The 20,444-nt window shown below is 34.1% G+C and overlaps 1 protein-coding gene across 5 annotated transcripts in view; it reads right to left on the bottom strand.

Annotated features, from left to right (window-relative positions):
• Jupiter (microtubule-associated protein Jupiter) overlaps positions 1-20,444 on the bottom strand; it is a 151,253-nt gene that overhangs the window by 64,957 nt on the left and 65,852 nt on the right. For 2 of the 5 annotated variants that reach the window (XM_076128224.1, XM_076128226.1), the window contains exon 1: positions 9,816-10,020. The exons of 1 other annotated variant lie outside the window; for it this stretch is intronic. In XM_076128224.1, the coding sequence (XP_075984339.1) occupies positions 9,816-9,877 (62 nt within the window). In that variant the 5' untranslated portion in view covers positions 9,878-10,020. Of the gene's footprint in view, positions 1-9,815; positions 10,021-20,444 lie in introns of those variants that run through there. 2 more of the 5 variants (XM_076128221.1, XM_076128225.1) reach the window with 2 other exon arrangements.

The following is a 20,444-nucleotide window of genomic DNA, read 5'->3' as shown; positions in this document are numbered from 1 at the left end:
TCATGTGCAAAAAAAGCACGTACAACTCAAAAACGCAGCTATATAAAGATTCAAACATAATTCTATGAAATTACTCTCAGCTATGTCTCGGAATGCAAATTGTGTAAAAAAGAGAACAAATTCCTCCGCACTTGTCTCTAATTACTATGGAAAAAGTAAACAATCTGTGTTATGCAAATTGATCCGACCAACTACAACGACGTTACATTAACATAGCAAAAATCCGTGTAAAAACAACTTCCTCGTAATGAATAGTTACAATTAATAAAACAACCATTAAATAATTAAGTACACATTTGCATTCGACACGATAAATATGGTGTGGAAAGATTGCAAGCATAATTACAAGTTGATAATCACAATGGAAGACAGTAATTAATGTTGAACAGAATTCCTGTGTTTTCCTAGCAAGCGAGTGCGCAAATTGTGCGCGTGCGGTGGTCTAACGGGCCGGCGATAATCGCGCCGCGATAAAAAAACGAGCAAGCGCATAACGGATTGCGCGATGCGCTTCGCCCGTCATCGCGATCGCGCTGCGCCCGCGCGCCACAATCGCACCACTTTTATTTTGTGATTACTTGTTATCCGAGCACATCTCTGTTTTTTATTGAAAACGTGGTAGAAGCTTTTTTCTCTTTGTAATGGTTGTAAATACGATCTGCGGAGCTTTCTTGCAACAGCACTTTGGACAGTTGATTTATAAAGAAACTTGGGGCACGCTTAAGTTTTGAGTTATGATCGTAACGTTTTAAGTTCAACATTTAATTAAGAAGTTAAAGTAATACCACGGTACACCACGGAACATGGTTTTGAAGACTCTATCCATCACGCCTATCGTCGTAATTTAAAATTCAAATGTTAATTAATTTTTTCATTACACCACGCTCTTGAAATAGAACATATGAATGAGAAATTACACGCTAATTAACTAGCAATTAATGGATATAAATAGGAATACTAATGATCTCTCAAGGGAGAATATAAATAATTTCCGAGAAAGACGTAAATAGGATAGATTTTCCTGCAACTTATGGAAAAGCGACTAATTCGCCAGTTATCGAGTACATTTATCTTATCAATATCAGCCACTAGATATTCATCCTGAGGCGTCACAGCGGGACAAATTGAGGAAACAGATAGAATCTATAATCTTATAAAAGATCACTTGAGATCGATTAGAGTCTCAGTAATGAGTCGTAAAGATAGTCAGTAGAAACTTGAATAAGTCAGCTGAACATTTGCAGCTTCTAAACAAACCCGATGGGTACACTGTAGATAAAATTTATGGCCCAAGTGTCGTACCATTAAGTGAATGGTGACACCTCACCGATAACGAAAGTTATTTCTTTGATAATCTCGAGAATTCATATAAAAATATCTTTGTGCATACTAAAATAAACTTGAAAGAAAATAGTGTTTTAATTTTTGCATGCAGTATAAACAAGCGCCGGGAATGCTTTTAACATGGAGTGTTTAACTTGTTTGTAAGCAATAAAAGTATTTTTATTGCTGGGATTTACAGCTTTTGAAAAGGAATTCTTTATTATATAAAATACTTTATTTTATATAATAAAGAATTCCTTTGTTGTCTTTTTGTCCTACAGAAAGGTGGAAAACTAGATTTCTGGAAAAACGTTGCATTTTGTCATATTTAAAGATCCTGAGATACTAAGACAAAGATATATTCTTCATAACAGAAAATTGACGAACTTAAGATGAATTCCGTACTGCATTTAAGATCCTAAACGATGTTGTAGGGCTTCAACCGTAAATAATTTACTAACACGAGCATAATGTTCGAACAGCTTAAAGCGCGCTTACATGTTATGATGAAAACTTAAAAGACTCTTTGTACACACGAATGATTGATGGAAAGTTTCTATTTCCAACATTCAAATAGATTTTTAATGTAATTTACGACTGTTGCGTGGTCACACGGTTCTTTGGTGTTAAAATATGACCAATGACAAATTTTCTTACGTTTTAAAGTTGAAAAATCTTGATTTGTTACGCCATAATTTAACAATCTCTGTAGCGCGATTCGTTATGTATTCAACTGCTAACCACGAGGTCCTGGGCTTGATTCCCAGGTCAGGACAAAGTGCTATTTGTCATTTCAAATTTATGATTATTCTGAATAGTAGTCCAGAGTTTAGCAACGTGTCTATTAAACTAGTATGGCAAAAGATGACTTAATTACATGGGACTAACATTGTTAATGGCGAATCGCGGGTATACTTAATACACTTCTGCCTACACCATCGAGTATAGCAGGCGTGATACTATGTATGTGTAATTTGACTAAAGTCTAAGTGCTAATGTTGTACGTCACAGTTAATGAACGGCAACCTCATACGTACGCATAGAGAGAACAGTCTATTCACCAACATTATAACTCAACCTAGAGCTTTTAGTATTATTCGTTTGCGTGTTAATAACCTTTGAAGGTAAAAAGGGTCCCCGGCAACAGTCTTCTAAATATATAAACCTGCCCTTTACGACGTCTACATATGCAAATGAGCAAATCATATTCAAGTGTGTAGTTATATACCAACGGCTTAGTAGAAAGCCTTGTATGCAAGGTTCGCCGCTAGTGGAGGTATACAAAATACATAATTTAGGGCATCAGTGACCCGTAAACGTATTAAGTTGACGGTGGCTTGTATCATGCAGCTACTTTATTTCGAAAATATATAGAAGTATTATATACATACGTACATTAAATTACGCTTTTTTCCCTAGGGGTATGTAGAGACTAGAGAACGTCACTTGATACGATCCCTATAAATTTCCCTGGCTTCATTCACATCCATACATCTTGTTGTACAGGACCTTCGATTACGAATACTACGCGCCGGATATAAGGACTATTATTAATAACATAAATACTAATCACTAAACATATGATACGAAAAAGAAGATAATATAAATAAGTTGTGCATGGTAAGGCTTTCAACTAAGTTGCGAGACTATACTCTGTACAAACGTGAAGGATCTTATGGGACGAGTACAAGAGGCGTTCGTAGTCGCATTGCGGATGATACAGTTGGGCACAAACACTACATATTACGCCGGGCCAAGGCGATTTCAATGACGTTAATCTGCATTTACGTATTATTTGTGTATGATAATATTGTAATACGGTTAAAATGCATTATTTAAACAGTAATATAGGTAACTGAAAAGAGCTACACAATAAAAATTTACCCATGCTTTATTTCAATATTGGTTAACAATTAATTTATACATTGTATAGTAGAATTTTCGATAGGTATTGTTTACCAGTTTTACACTCTTTTAAATATTGTACCTTTCATTAGATAAGTTTACACAGGGAAAATAGAATTTGGTTAGGATTACCTGCCATATCACTAAGCTAGGTAAACTTTGGATGCAAAACTGCAAATCGCTAACTGCCGTTTGTTAGCGCTTAATTTCATCAGTCTAGTCGAATCAATAATCGCACCCCTATCAAAGCTAGCACTAATTGAGAAACCATGTACATGACAGAACTTGTACCAACCCTTCCCCTTCACCCTCTGAAGATTACCCCGGCTAGTAGTTGTCCGTATTAATTAATGAGAGACATCAAACAGAATTCAATACTATATTATAATCCTTTGAAGCTTAGGTAATGTTTTTAAAGGGTTTTAATCCGCTTTATTGGCATTCATTACTCTTTGTTATATGAAATAAATTAAACTAATTGGTAATATAGAGAAGAATTGTAAAGTAATGCAAATAAGGATTGACGTCGTTTGATCATATTCCAATAAATTATAACATTGCCGCTTTGCAGCCTACTGTCAAATTACTCAATGGTTTTTCATGTTAAGGGTCGATAATATAATAAGTGACACAAGATCGTATTCACTTTAAACATTTTTAAGCTATTTCAAAAAGGAGGAGTTATAGACTTTATTGCTCTATGAATCCACAATATATCATCAATATGTGTATATATCCTTATCCGAGCATAACATATTCATTTATCCAGAAGCGTTATCAATAGTCGTTATCATACTGCTACATAAATAAACACTAATACTTCGAATTTAACAATCTTATTGCAGTAAGTACATTCAAAAATCTGTTTCTACATACATATGTATATTATTCTATTTTAAAAAAGACAACTCCTGAAATAACAATTTGTGGATTGCACAAATAATGTTCTGTGGGAATCGAAGCCGACCTCCCGACGCAATGGTCAAAGGAGATGGAGGCAGTCAAAAAGTCATCTACTACCAGTTCGTTTTCCCATCGTAGTTCGTGCGCAGAACATTGTAAAACTTTACACAAGGTTCACGTGGTCGTCCATCATTCAGTGACATTTGCACCGTTCCGCGAAACATTGCGATTATTACGACAGTAAAGCTTTGCGGATTTTATATTTATATTTACGTGAAATATCAAACAAATATGATGAAGGCACGCAATGTAGTCGGGATTGAAATTGTCGATAAATACTGTACTCTTTTCACATGTGATTGTTTATTAAATTACTCATAAGAATAGAATCTCTGACTCATTACTTTACGCATCAAACTTTGTCTTGCCCCAAAAGCCCACACTTAACTCATGAATCACTCTATTTTTTAGTGCAAACCGCATGCAAATCGGTCTAGTCATTTTGTGTTTATCGCGACCACACAAACACATCCAGCGGCTATATTGCTTTATAATTTAGTGACGTAGTGTCTAATTATCCTGAGAGAACTCTACCACACACTGTACCTTTCAAACATCTACAAGCTTTTTACATAGTAAGAATAAACTAATGACAGCAAAAACTTATCCTTTGCTTATATTTCTATTAATCTGTACACTTTGTCATAAAAATTACACCCCATTTATTGAAACTCTGAGAAATAGAGTGAATACAAATTGTGTGTTTCCTGCAGTCAGATAAAGGCGGCATCTTGAAAAGCATTTAATTAGTTTTAATTTGTACTTGAATAGGTAATATACCTAAGGATAACATAAATAAAACTGCTGCAGTTTAGTAATTAAAGAAATTGAGGAAATGCAACATAATAGTTTCTATTTATAATTTTATTTTTAACCAAAACTGACCATAAGTGCCTGCTTAGCCAAGATCCTAACAAGAAAAATAAAAGATTTTTTCAAAAAAAATTTTTGCCTGTTTGTCTGAATAATTCCATTATCCAGCTGATAAGTTATCCGACATCTTTCAATGCATCAATAAACTGGCCCTCAGACTTATGTTTTTATAGCTTATGTTACAAGCGCTTCTAAAGAAAACAGCCAGCAACATAAACAATTTTATCCAACAGCAAAATATTTACTATGTAGCCCGCAAGCTCCTATTAAAATATCATTAGTCTTCGAACAAGACGTGTCATGTGTCCAACACTCGATCCAGAAATACGAAGCAGCTTTTTATCGATACATCTATTATCGTTTTAATGCGGTCGCACAGCTCTATCGAGTTTTTGCTTCGATTATATCGATGTTTATACAGAATATGCTGACTGCGCAAAAAATGTAGTGCACTTATCTGTACATAGCATCTGTGTTTGTAGGATAATAGAAGCTGTTCGCGACGTCGCGTCGTCTGTGACTTTGGTTTTTCTGTTTTCACAAAATTTATAATTTTCACTCTACTACTATTAATCAAAGCGTGATGGTATATAGCTTGGATGTAAATGTGCTAGAAATTGTCCTACCCTTTGAGGTGTTTTGTTGGTGGTGTGCCGTAAACGCGAAGGCCTCATAAATTCCTTCTTTGAATGGTACGTTGCATCAAATATTTTTAACTATGAAGACCTCCAACGCCCAGAAGATAACGAAACCCAGCAGTAGGCCAGTAATAAATCAATCAATCATTAACTCACAACCAATATTTGCACATAATAATCTTTGTAGAATTTCCGAGAGTTCTTCAAGCTCCCATCAAATACGCCTTTCTACTGTTATGTGTTTAACGACACGGCGATACGACTCAATAAATACGGGTAAATGTCACTTACAACGTCAACCGACTACATTGTGAGCGCCATCAATATCCTAGCCGTTTATGAACTCCTAGTAGTTCACCGCTTCCGAGACTTTGCTATAAAATGTCTTTACTAGTCTAGTTTGGTAAAACATAAATTATATTGATTGATGATGTCTCTGCTGCCATAAATTGCTGCTTTAGGAACTTTAAATATCTTGTGTTTAGGAAATCACTAGCGGACAATCACTAACGGACATGAACAAAACAGTCTATTTAGTCCTACTACATGAAAATCATACATACACAGCAGAGACCAAAGACAGCCGAGGCAGGGAACTTTGTATCAATATGTAGTTAAAGCAAGTGTTTAATGCTAATGATAGAAACATAGAGGAATGGAATAATATTTAAACATCAAACATATCTTTGATTTACGAAAACTAAAATAGTTCACACACTAAACCCAACCCTTATAATTGAATATAACCTTTGCACAAACCCCAATTCGTCAGACGTAAATTCAAATGAGGTTAATCCTAATAACAATATTTATAGGGCTACTAAAGCAAGGCCGCGGTCGGCCTACCGTCCGAAATATACCGAACATTGCCGAAGGTGGCATTGTGCGTCTGTCTGTCCGTAGCAAGTAATCACACACTTCCTATGATATGCTAATGTTGGCAGCGGCACGCGATTGCCCACCCTGTAGCCTTCGCCTATTTATTCCTAACCGTATTTGGAAACTAAAAACTAATTTTAGAATACTGGTACAGGGTTACCTTTTGCGTAATAAATGGTATTTTTCGTGAGTATTTGCGGGTGTTAAAGACCGAGAGAAATAATTTAATCACCCTCAAAGTTACGAAAACTCACGCACGTTTCATTCACGCTTCTCTCCGTTAATTTAGAAGTAAATGCAGTTACAAGAACGTTTGTGCCCTTCGTACAAGCAATTTAAGGGTTAACCTTTTACGGTTGCAGATTCATTTATTAAAATAATAGGCGACCTAGAAAAACTGTGAGAAACTTTTGTTCTTGAACTACCTATTAAGAATTAGGAGGGGTTATACCCCGGCAACATGTTACAACGACTTCAAAGGAAAGCACATTTTTTTCGGATGTAATTACATGTTGTATTATACTTAAAGTTTTTTTTATTTTTCCTCTTAAATAATAGTTCTCCTTAACCATTCAAGTACGGATCTAACCCTTTCAAGAACTTATGTAAAACTTTCAAGCATTCGGACCAAAACTAGTCAGCTTCTATAAACTTTAGAGTTCAAACGAAGCCAAAACTAAGTTTCAAACTTTATGCCTCGATTCTGTATAGCCATAAATCTTATTCAAGGACTGGATCGATCTCGAGAGCATGAGTGACCGGCTTAAATTAACCACGACCCGATAAAGTTATCAATGACCGTTAACATTGGATACAGGAGCTAAATGTTCATAGTAACTGGCTGATAGGCCCTTTTTGAGCTGCATCATCAATATTCCATTGCGAAATAAAACAAAATTCCAGGCTGTAATGCAAAACGTATTATGACGCATGGATACATTTTTTCGAGCATATTCAGCGAAATTTTTGCTGTTGAGGACAAAATTGTAACTAGATCCATATCAAAATGACGTTTTCTATTATGCCTATAGCAAAAATATAGATATGATTTGTATTATTCCAGTGTTCTTTTCCTAAGAATTATGATTTTTTCTTTTTGTTGAATAGTTTTTTATAAGATAGGCGCAGTAAAACAGTTACAATACAAACAACGGGAAACAATCATAAAGGTAATAAATTAATTTAAACGCCGTTAGACGCATTGTAATCACTGTTTGAACACGCAAAAGATTTTAATTAACATTACAAAAGAAGCTTTCTTTTCGACCCAGGGGGAACATTTTGAAAGTTCCTCTGATTTTGAGACAGCCTTATAAGGAAACTCGACCAAAAAAACTCTTGTAAAAAAGAAATGCAGCCTTGAGTACAGATAATGCGCAAAAAAGGAGAAAATAAAGGTCTCCTTCCTTTATCTACCAGTTTTATATAAACCAGTGCCTTAGTTTTACTTTAGTGTTGGATGTCCAACCGGTAAGACTTCCTTGAAGGAAAGCATTTAAATAGTGCTTGTCATGTATCTATCATAAAAAACATAAACCAAGCTGTCTATGCTACATAAATAATTTACGTTCTGATTTGTAGCGTCTTGTCCGAGAAAAAAGACCCTAATAATATGACGGAAAATGCATAAGGGTCAAAAAATAAGATCTTAAAAAAATTGGTATTTCGTCTCATTTTTTCCAAAAAGACTGCTCCCGCTAAACATCTAGCACAAAGCATTTCTAGACTAAACACTTTCTGAGTCTACTTTTACACCTAATACGGCAATTTCCCCAGCCTTGAATTCGACAATAGCTAGCCATTTTGTGTGGCCATTTATGTAGAAAAATCTAGGTGAAATGATTGGGCACGCATCGTAAAAGTTGCGTGTTTTCACTAGCTCGCATGTTCAAATCTTTACACGGTTTATATCACACTACTGTTATGATTCGATCATAAATAACGAATATGAGAATATTTCTATGAAAACTATCGAATTTATTTTGGTATTTTTTTGTAATAGATTTTTTTTTATGTAGGTTTAACAGTCACGAAATAGCGCTCTGAAATCTGTAATACACTAAATCTAATATAGTTTAAGGAAATTCAATTGTAACATTAGAATCGTAATATTATTCTTCAATTTCAAAAAATATGTCAAGTTTCAATAAATTGTATAATACACAAATCGGCTTCACCTCAAGTACCTATTAAATCACATTTTGCGGAAACTACATATGTATATAACAAAACTAAATTATTATGTCTGAATAACCAGACAATAAAATATCGTACCTATAATACAAGGAAAATACCTTTTCCTCATATAATAGGAACTGTAGCAGCTCAAAATAAACGCCGAGAAATATACACACGCAAATATAATTACGAACTAATAACCTTTAACAAATCAAACTCCTTAAAATACTAACACGATGCGAGATATTACTAAAACGGCAGGATTATACCAATTTTTCACACAAAATAAATATCTGCGAAAGTCTAGAATTGCTTTCAATTTAATGCAATGTTAAAGAAAATTTCTAAAACCAAGCTCTAAACTTAAATACCTTAAAACTTATGCATAATATATAGCGATAAAGTCTGAAAACCTTGTTTCATTTTAATAAATGTCTAGATTTCAAGCTAAGGATCAAAAACCTCGTCTACGAACAAAAAAATAAAATGTTAAAACCAAAAATGTTATCGGACTGTCGCCCTCCGCATTACAGCAAGAGTTCAACGCACCTACGTGAAAACTCACATTTTCCGATGCCGAGCAAAGATAAAAATATAAAAAAACTTTTCACATTACGTAATATGTCTTTGGATAATAATCATTTTGTATGTCATTTTCGAAAAGTCCCTTAATTTATCAACGTTCATTATGACAAAGAAATGTTAATAAATCAGACAACCGCAGGGGAGGGTTGGATTTTACATTCATTTCTATTTATGTTTTTCTATTAATGACTTTTTGGTCTACGTTTTCTGTCGTTATTAGTATCGTGCTCTATACGAAAATTATTTTTTCAGTCAAGTATCTGCAGTATTGCGGAGATGAAAACGGATAACAGAAATTAAGAAAATAGTTCTAATTACCGGTGCTTGCTACGAAATTTAAATTCTATGAACAAAATGATGACTAAGAATATTTAACAAAAATTAAATCCTGAATTTCAACCCCTGACCTTTCAAACAAAGATGAAACTGAAAATGCTACATACAGCATCCATACTGTAACTGAAGGCTTACCTGTTCTTTCCGTGCCCGATTTTGTAGAGCTCGACATGTTTGAACTGAGCGTAGGTGGCCATTGTTGATAGTTTAGAACACGAGGGGTATGTTTTATCACACGAAAGTGCGGTCACTGCGCGATACCGGTGCGTTAATGCGTGAAGATGGGCGTGCGTGCGCGACGGAGGTTGTCAGCTGACTGGCGCGCGCGGGCCGAGAGTCTCGCTTAAGTCGATGCTGGCTCCCTCCGCCCGCGCCTCCAGAGCCGCGCCACCGCGCATGCGCCACCCGCCACTTCCGCACCTTGTTTTGTTTTTTTTCCTCCATCCTTGTGACATATGGTTCTGCCAGATGATTGTCAACAGCACATGTTAACAGGTTTAACTCGAAGGTAAGATGGAGACGAATGATAGGGAACAGTGCTAGAAAGTGATCAAGTGTCACTGATAACGTCTTCGCGATCTCCGACAAGACGATGAGGAAGATAAATACATTATGGTCGGACAACATTGCGAACAACCTTCGTAAGAAAACAAAACAATATAATTATAGAGAATTAAAGACCCACTCGCTACTTATTATTGTATCATCTAATTGCGGGCTCTACAAACTAACGCAATTAATTTACATTATGATAATAAGATAATGAGGAGTAGTGCTTTTTATACAAGTAGCGTAAGTAATGTCTTTAATGACGGTGGTATATCAAAACGACCTGAGAAAAAGGCACAATTAAACCCATACTAATTTTCTTCTATGAAACAGAAACTCATACAATATTGTACAGCACGCTTCCAAACGCCTACGAAACAATCTCGACTACTGTCAACGAAACCGCAAGGACTTGAATTTCTTTACACAAATTATTTTCAAAATAACACGCAATTAAAGTCAAACGTTTTAAGTATTTTATTAACATGTCAAAAAAGACATTGACAAGCATTTAAAATAATAATTTTATAAAACATTTTGGCTTAACTAAATGTTATTTTCGCAGACCACAGGCTAGACTGCGATGACTATTATAAACTGTTATTAAAAGCAAGTGAAAGTGAAATGACTAATTCAAATCAAAAACTCATAATAATGTTTATTATAGAAATCTTTATAAGATAAAACATAATTCACGAGTACTCAATATCTATACTGTTAATAAAAGTGAATGATGCGAGTGATGTAATGAAAGAAAAACTAATAAGTAACTATGATTACATTTGAATGGTTATGAATAGAGAAAGATAGAGTCGCTGAATGTAAACACGACATAAAATATAAACTTTTAGAGATGTTTGTTATTTACTTTCAATTGTATCAAGTACAAATTCACAATAATAGTTTATTGTAAATCTGTTGTTTTGCATTTAATAAAAAGAGATCTGATAGAAGTTGTTGCCTTAAAACATCGCATTGTAGATGTCATTGGTGGGTTGAAAGTTGCAGAAAATGGGATTATTTCGTCACTGCCTACCGCATGAACACAAGCGTGATTTTATCTACGCATGAAAGATAATATCCCACCAAACATCACATTTCTAAGATAACTTAATCATTTATTTGCTGAAAATCGTGACGAGAATACCCTAGAGCCTAATTCTAATAATCAAATACAAATTGGCACTAAAATTCACGATAATTTATAACCTGAAACACATTACTGAGTTTACAACCCTACATAAAATCATTTCACAATAGAAAGCGAACGTTCAAAGCAATTGGTGTTTAGTGAACCAATTTTAGCTGCGCGTCTGTCTGTCGACGGTGCATCTTTAGGCCCAGAGCTTGTGGTGTTTCAACACCCAACCATTATGACATGGCGTTTTAAACGTATTTCCAACACTTGCCATTTGATTTAACATTTTGTTAAGAATTTGTATTTATGTTTATGGTATTAATAATATAAAGAGAGAATGCAAGAGATTGTTATTATGTTTGCGACTCTTTCACACAAAAGTACTGGTTGGATTTTGATGAAATTTGGTACACATTAGTTTACAAGCTGGATTAACTCTTGGAATACTTTTAACTCGAAGTTTATTTTCATTTTGATCGAAAAAGTAAATTCAAGCCATACCGGGCACCAATCTGCTACCAGGTTGAAAAAGGGCGCTCAGTTCACTCATTGGTTTAAATGTGATGATGAAATAGGAAGAACTATTGTATTAAAATATAAATTTATACATAAATTATTTCGGTTATTCCAATTTCAGCGAGCTATTAACAATAACATGACAGCGTGCGTGCTTTTCCCTGAAAACGAAATGTATTAAACCCATTTGTTAATTATATCATGTTCAACATAATAACTATTCCTGTGTTTATTTACATAATGGGTAGGTTACTGATTAAACAAACCGTAATTGTAGTTTTAAATCTGGTTATGGTCAGCAACAAACCTTCAGGAGGTTAAGCAACCTTTGCCACAGACATTCTATAGGTGGGTTGTTGAAATTTATCATTTCAAATACAAAAATTAATTATACAATATCTAGACATTATATTTGTATTTGTGTACTGGTCACACTGACCTAAGCAATCATTATAAAAGTAACGTTCTTTTAAAGTTACGCTCTCTGTTCAACACATGCTTTGCTAGGAAACAGATCAGATCTATATACTTCCAAGTGTTGTAAAGAACAAATATAGTGAGTTTGGTTGAAACACGAACTTTTGCATTTCATTTTAGCACATCCACAACCTTATTTCTAACATGGGTAGCTGCTTAGAGGTGTTTGAGCTCCGAACATCAGTAGTTAAATAAATAAATATTATTAGGTGAAGGCCTTTCTGCTTTTTAATCAACATTATGAATGATCAATGAACAGTGCGCTTTCTTTCCCTTTCTTCTCACTACATGATGATATCAGTTAACTAGTCAGGTTAGGTTAGCTAACCGTTAGCGTTATCAACAAAATTATGCTTGTAAACTTTAGTTATTACTCTTTCGTCTCGCACTTAAATCATTCCATGCCGTTTGGTATACGGCAGACATCGTTATCCATGGTCTAGTAGACAACGGCCTACCTTTTTATGTCAGTATATTATCTGCCTAATGATTCATGTTACCTTTTGTGATCAACCAACAATTTTATTTTTGCTCTACTTCATTTACATACAAAATATTACCTAGTTTTAATACAATTTCAGGGCACTACATCATTAATTATAAACGTTTAACAGAATAATCTGGAATTTCATTACTACAGTTATAATCTACTAGCGAATGCCCGCGGCTCTACTTGCGCGGATTTTTATTGTTAGTTAAAACAGTAGACTTATTCCTTTCCCATAATCTTTAGTGTGACAGCTTAGTAGAAAGTCTTGTTGTACTAAATTTATCGAGATTATATCTAATGATATCGTCTATTTAAAAATAAAGTAGCTCTATCAAACAGAGCATATGTCTGCGGGTCACAAATGGTCTAAACACAGAATTACATATACCTTTGTCAGCCGCTAATCTTGCTCACAAGGACTAACTTGTTACTGCCTAATCGATTCAGTAATTTTAATACCAAAATAATTGCAAACAAACACATTTACAAAATTAAAAGTTAGCATACATTTTTATTAGTCATCGAGTATAAGGTCTACTTTTTTTACGCCGAGACACAAGTGCGTACAAAAATCGGTCCGGTTTTTCTAAAATTATTTAACAGTTCATTACTTGCGCGGCATGACGTCTAAAAGGCCTCCATTCTTCATTTTTTTGCGGTTCAATTGACATCGGCAAATGAAAGTTTCCATACCAGTACATCACTTTGCAAAGAACTTTATATACCTACAGAAATGCTGATAGACATGTCAATACGGTGACTGAACATGTTGTAAGACAGCTTCATAACACACATACATACTTAGGCTTGCTACACACATATTCGGTTTGGCATTAACCGTCCTAGCCGGGCGGCAAAACCGAATCTGTCTAGATGAACCTGATCGTCACTGGTCGAACAAGTGAGTCAAGTCAGTTTTGTTGTTCGATAAATATTGCCGAACCGAACATACCGAATGTGTGTGTAGCAAGCCTTATATTTAAAAGTAAAAGTTACTTTGTTGTCTAAACCGCTAAACCGATTAAGGCGATATTTGACAGGGTTATAGTTTGTAACCCAACACGTCATGTTGAGGATAGAGCGAAGTCGAGGAAAAAGATAAGGAAAGCTGACCCCATATACATATGGGATGCATAGCAAGGAAGAGAGAGAGAGAGTGATTTTATAACCCGGGCAAAGACAAAGGCTAAGCTACTATTAAAAACTATAATGCAGGTTGTGTCTAAATTAAAACTAAACCTACACATAATAAAAAATAATGTGCACTTATTTTGTTTACTTAGCCATTGACTCGGCACAAATGAAACTTGAAAAGCATTTGACACTATTAGAACACAGATCACTTTTATTGACACACTACGAGATCTAAGCAACGGGTGTAATGTAGCAGATGAATATTAATTAAGTTTCTAAGACTATCCAATGACGAAATCGATAGTTTCTGATCTTTCTTTGTATTCATATTTGTTACTTTATGCGCTTCAGCGCATATTAAATATGAATACGATATGATACATACAACATAATATCACGCCATTACAGGCCATAGGGCTAGACAGAGAACACTAGTTGCTACGATCGTTACTAACTTCCCTTGCCTCATTTACATCGATACATCTTGTCATACAGGACAATTACAATATAACAAAACACATTAATCTCTCCTCTGCTATGGTTTATACAATCGATGTTTTAAAATAAGAAGATATTATACTAGCTTAACAATACGCTTGAGTTTCCAATCCAGTTTCCAGAAATAGTACGATAATTCGACTAAAACAAAAAGATCTACACACCGACACACACAATAACACAAAGCAATTTGTATCATTGATTAATCGGTCCAATTACTTCTCTATAACTGAAGTTAAATAAAAATAGAAGTGACAACAAAACCACTATCTGTAACTTCATAATAGCCGATATTATTTGGCGCCAAACAAATTAAGAGCAAACCACAGTAACATGTCATCCGCGAAATTGAAGCCATCTGGTTGAAGACTTGTCTGTTTCATCTCAAAGTTCGGAAGTTCTTCAATCGCATCGTTTATATGAAAACGTGTGCCCTTTCATCGTTTCCACCGAACTGTCTGTTTACCTTCGGCTTCCTGCATTTGTGGAGAACACCCAGTAACTCATTCAACATGTCTATATTTAGTAAAACCTTACACCATAGCCAAACAAAGCCGGTTAAGGTAAAATATTTTACTAGGCCGCTTCAAGCTTGGAATAATAACGTTGTATTGTTATGTTTATAATAGTAGCTCGGGATTCTGTTTATGAGATATTTCAATTTACATTTTAGTGGGTAGAGATCAAGGATCTTGGTTTAAATGGAATTTGGAATTGAACTTGCAAATTCTAAGTAAACTAGCAACGATCTATCTTCAATTTAAGTAAGTAAGTTTCTAAATAAAATATCAAAAGACACTGTTTTCGCATTTGACAGTACAAACAACGTACGTTAATTTATTATTTTTTGTATTGGGCTGTTGACAACCTTCCATTATCTTCGCACATAAAACCCATAACAATATACCATAGTATTAGTTAAACAATTACATGTTTATACTTATAATAGTATTAGGCACGAGGTGTTTCCCACGGGGCACGCACCGAAGCCTTGCCTTTGTACTGCATCGTACTAATACTGTACAATGATATCTCAACTTACGCTACCCCGACTTACGAGTATCTGGAGTTGCACGATTTTAAAATCTCGTTCATTTTTATTTTTTTACTCGCTACTATAGCGCTATCGCTATAACTTGATTATTTTGTGTTATTATACGATTATAGAGTCGTGAAAAGTTTCAGATTTGACTAATGATGCTCTAAATGAATGTTTCCTATTGTATTGTTGTTCTTTACATCGTAAATCACTTAGTTATTTGCTTTTACGTATTTGTCAACTTTGCACACAAAAATTGATCCGTATTTGCAATTCGTAAGCAAATGAGGAACGTAACAACAATGCAAATGGTTCAAATAACCGAAAAAAGTCTTCCAAACTTATTTTGTATCTGATGATTAATCTATGTTATTTCGACGCCATATTCATTACTAGCTGACCCGCGCAACTTCGTTTGCGTCACATTAGAGAGAATGGGTGAAATTTTTCCCCGTTTTTGTAACATTTTTTACTAGTACTCTGCTCCCATTGGTCGTAGCGTGATGATATATAGCCTATAGCCTTCCTCGATAAATGGGCTATCTAACACTAAAAGAATTTTTCAAATCCGACCAGTAGATCCTGAGATTAGCGCGTTCAAACAAACAAACTCTTCAGCTTTATAATATTAGTATAGATTAGTATAGATATATAAGTATTATATAAATATATGCAAAACTACAGAGTAGTACATTGACTTACACGGATTCGACTTACGCGTTCATTCCCAACTATCACGCAAGTATTACCGTACTATACCGATAGGGGGCGCAAGCGCCGCGTGCGCAGTGCCGACGTTATCTCAACGCGTGACCACGATTGCACCACGACTAGTGCACTACGATGACAAGTGACCATTAAAACTATTAACTAGATGGCACTACGCACCACCTGGCCTTTCACTGGGGCAAAGAGATTTTCCCATGGATATACATTTACACGAAATATGATGTAATTTTATCTGTTTATTTTTTTCGACGAAATGTAGAGTACATTTGTTCTGTGTTATAAATGGTTTGTATGCAGATAACAGTCGGGACTAAGTCTGTAAAAGAAAATAAAGGATCTTAGGAAATCTTGCTAGCAACGGGTTCTGCGAAATGGTATAAAACTTAATTTCCATTAAGGTCCGTTTTCTTTAATTATAATCAAACAAAAAAAAATGAATTTATAAAGAATAGAGCAGAAACTCTAATAACCAAACACAAAAAAAATAGTTAAACGAAACCAACCATTTTGCATTTTTTTTATTTTAAATGCATAAATTAACAGCTAGGCTCATCATCTATTTAAAAAACTAAACGCATGGGTGGCTATGAGTTGAGTTGAGAACGTCGTAAAGATAAAAAATAATCTTTATTTCTATATTTTATATCATAGAACTGTTACAAGATGATTGAGATAGTATTTATTACATGTATATACGATAGATATGATCTTTAAATATTATAACGTAACATCTCAACTGCTATTTTAGAACTAACATTTAGATTTTATGTCTTTGCGGAATTAGTCTTAGAACTGGATTTTAATAGAAATGCACATGTACATTGTACATATGGTACTAATACTACTCGTGTGGTGGGTTCGAATCCCACCCGGGACAAATATTTGTGTGATAAGCACGAGTATCTGTTCTGAGCCTGGTTGTTAATTTATCTATCCAAGTGTGTACTTATTTAGAAGTATATAAGTATGTTTACCAGTTGTTTGGTTACCATAGTACAAACTCTACTTAGTTTGGAATCAGACGATCATGTGTGAGTTGTCCAATGATATTTATTTATTAACATAATGGCCAGCTTCATCTCTGTATAAGTATTGGTTAGTTAATTAGGTGGTTTCTGAAAAGTTGTTTTTTTACATTTGTTTTCACTTTATCTATAAGATATGTTATTTGACAGATACCTTAAGATGTGAAACTGGACTTTGACTCGCTCCCAAACTGAATTGTTATTTTATTATAAAAAAATATATTAATTACGGTAAACTTGTCTATGGAGACAAAAGTTACCTAACACTTACTCCGAGCATTCACCTTTCACGACCCGAGTTTTTGCCATTAATTTAAACATATCATAAAAGTAACTTGACTGATATTAATTATTTCTTTTCAAAACACTAGCTAACAAAAACAAATTACTGTTTAACCAAGAGTGAGCAAACATTCTATGAAAAAAATGTTGCTTCATTAACTTTAACGTTAAACTCTAATTTGTGTTAATGTTTAGCCATTCGAAAGAGTACAATCCATAATCTCCATCACAAAGACGAATGCGTTTTCAACAAAAAAATGGACGCTCTGATATTTTTACTCTATTACTTTTGCTGCTGACATTCATTTATGCCACAACAAACATTTTCGTTTACGTGAAAGTAAGGCTTGCTACACACATATTCGGTTTGGCAAAATTACCGAACATCAAAACAGTCTTGACTCACTTGTTTTGGCTTGTGCCGATCTGGTTCGCCTAAAAATTATGTATTGGGTTTTGCCGCCCGGCTAGGCCGATAAATTCCGAATCGAATGTGTGTAGAAAGCGTTAGCAAGTATTTTTTTTATTACTCTGCGACGATATTACTCTATGATTTATGCTGTCAACTTGACAGGTGACGTTTCGTTCCCATGACAACGACGCCGCGATGACTTGAAAGGACGTTCCATTTTTAAACACGAGAGAAACAATGGCGATATTTGAATAGGACTCTCACTTGGATTCAATCAACAATACTGTGCCTCTGCTTTGTAAAATACACTGTATGTTGTAGGATGGCCATAAATTAATACTTTCTTGTTCTTTCAGAAAGTAGTAAGCGATAAAAAGTTGATATTCTAAAGCAAATATTGAGTATTTCTGAATTAGAACTCAGAAATGTGAGTTAAACTGTTTACTGTGGCAGTATTAAAAAAAAGGAATGAAGTCTTCAAAACATATTATTATAAAATCACTAACAAGGATTTTGAAACAAAAATCTTACTATTGCATAATCTCGACTCCCGAGACTACGCATTTCATATAAACAGCACCCCGACATTTCTGAACTGCATTAAACAAAATAATCTACGCATTTTCAAAAGTCTTGTCACACCTATAACCCCGTAACTGTGAGAAGATTTGATCCCCATGAGTCCATCGGTTTCAGTAAGTATAATGAGCAGACAGCTTAATAGTAGGAGCTATTAAAAACTACACTGAGCCTCTATTCAAACTTCCCTCCTCATTGACGAGAGGCATTCTGTTGGGAGGCACACATCCACACGTTATATTGTTATTACAATAAAATACAATACACTTTCTCATAATAAAGTTAGTTGAACGTAAAATATCGTTTTAATTGAACTGTATTTTATGAAACAGGTTTGAAGACATTTGTTTAAAGTAACGAACTTCATATTATTTTCTTGTCGGCTTTGTTAGTGATAGTCGACGAAGGTAAAAGCATTATCCTCCCAAGCAATGGGTCAAATTTTACACTCGAACTATGAAGATTTGTAAGAAAAATCATCATGCTTTAAAAGTGATGAAGCACTGATGGAACCTTACTTCGATGCTCAACAGGAGGGCAGAAATTGGTTAAAAAGCTTACTGCCTTATTCATAAAAATATATGTAGTTATGAAAGGCTTATAAAGTGTTTTGTTTATTGCACTCCTTAGCGAAATGAAAAAGAGAAAACATATTATAGTAGCTTTTTAACTAAAATAGGTTTATAGTGTGTTTATGAATAAGACGGTATTTATTACACTAGAAAACCTACTCTTTTATTGATGACCCATAAATCACGACACATCTGTCCCGGCAATAAATGTATTTATCTGTTTGTACATATTAAATTCCAAATTTAATTATACTAATAAAAATAATAACAAAATTTAAAATAATGATAATAATTGCCTGACGGAAAATTACTTAACCTAATAATAAATACTCATAATATTATAAAAAAATAGCATTATTAAAGCAATAGGTATATAAAGCAATTTTCTTAATAATACAAACATCCGGTAGTAACAGTTTCATCTGAATGGTTCATTTGTTATATAAAATTGTTTAATATAACAACTAAATCGTGAATATAAAGAAGCAACACTATAGATGTTTTATGTTATATTATCTACCTCTAGTATTCAGTGGTATGCAAATTATGTAATACTTATAATAGGTACTGCTGACCCGATGTATTTTATGCAGGCGAAATTATATTATTATGTTATAGCGATAAAAACAATTTCTTTCTAAAATTCAGTGTCATTAATAACATTATATTAGCAGGAAAATATATAGTACGAAATATTAGATAGAAACGATTTCGTTTGCCGTTTCCAAGTTTTGCAACATAATTTAACCCTCTTATTCATAAATATATATGAAGATATGAAAGGCTTCTAAAGAGTTGTTTCTTTTACTCCTTAGCGAAATGAAAAAGAGAAAACATATTTTAGTAGTTCTTTAACTAAAATAGGTATTATAGAATGTTTATGAATAAGGGGTTAGACCATAATAATATGGACTCTACGTAAATGCATTATTGGTTGCAAAACTTGTCTGTGTATATATTTTATGTTCTATTTAGTGGTTCACCTATAGGAGGTGAACCACCAACTAGAACATTATTTTAGCTATGCTCCATCCTGTGGTTTCACTTTCATATACCTAACTAATGAAATGCGCCTTTTACTTTTATCCGAATTCATAACTACTATTCAAAATATAGTCCCATAACATAAAATTTTACTACTACATACAATATTCTTTGTTATAATAATACTAAAAGCCATTACAAGCGATTCCGGACTATCAATTTCACAAACAAATCATTGACACGCTTTCGGAACGATTGTTTTATTCAGAACATCGGAAGTACCGGAATTCAATCAAAGCAAATCAATTGTAGACACCTCATCACAATTCTTAGTTCATTA

Source organism: Anticarsia gemmatalis, chromosome 21, assembly GCF_050436995.1.
Source record: "Anticarsia gemmatalis isolate Benzon Research Colony breed Stoneville strain chromosome 21, ilAntGemm2 primary, whole genome shotgun sequence".
NCBI classification, from domain to species: Eukaryota; Metazoa; Arthropoda; class Insecta; order Lepidoptera; family Erebidae; genus Anticarsia; species Anticarsia gemmatalis.
This window is presented reverse-complemented; position numbering and strand designations above follow the sequence as displayed.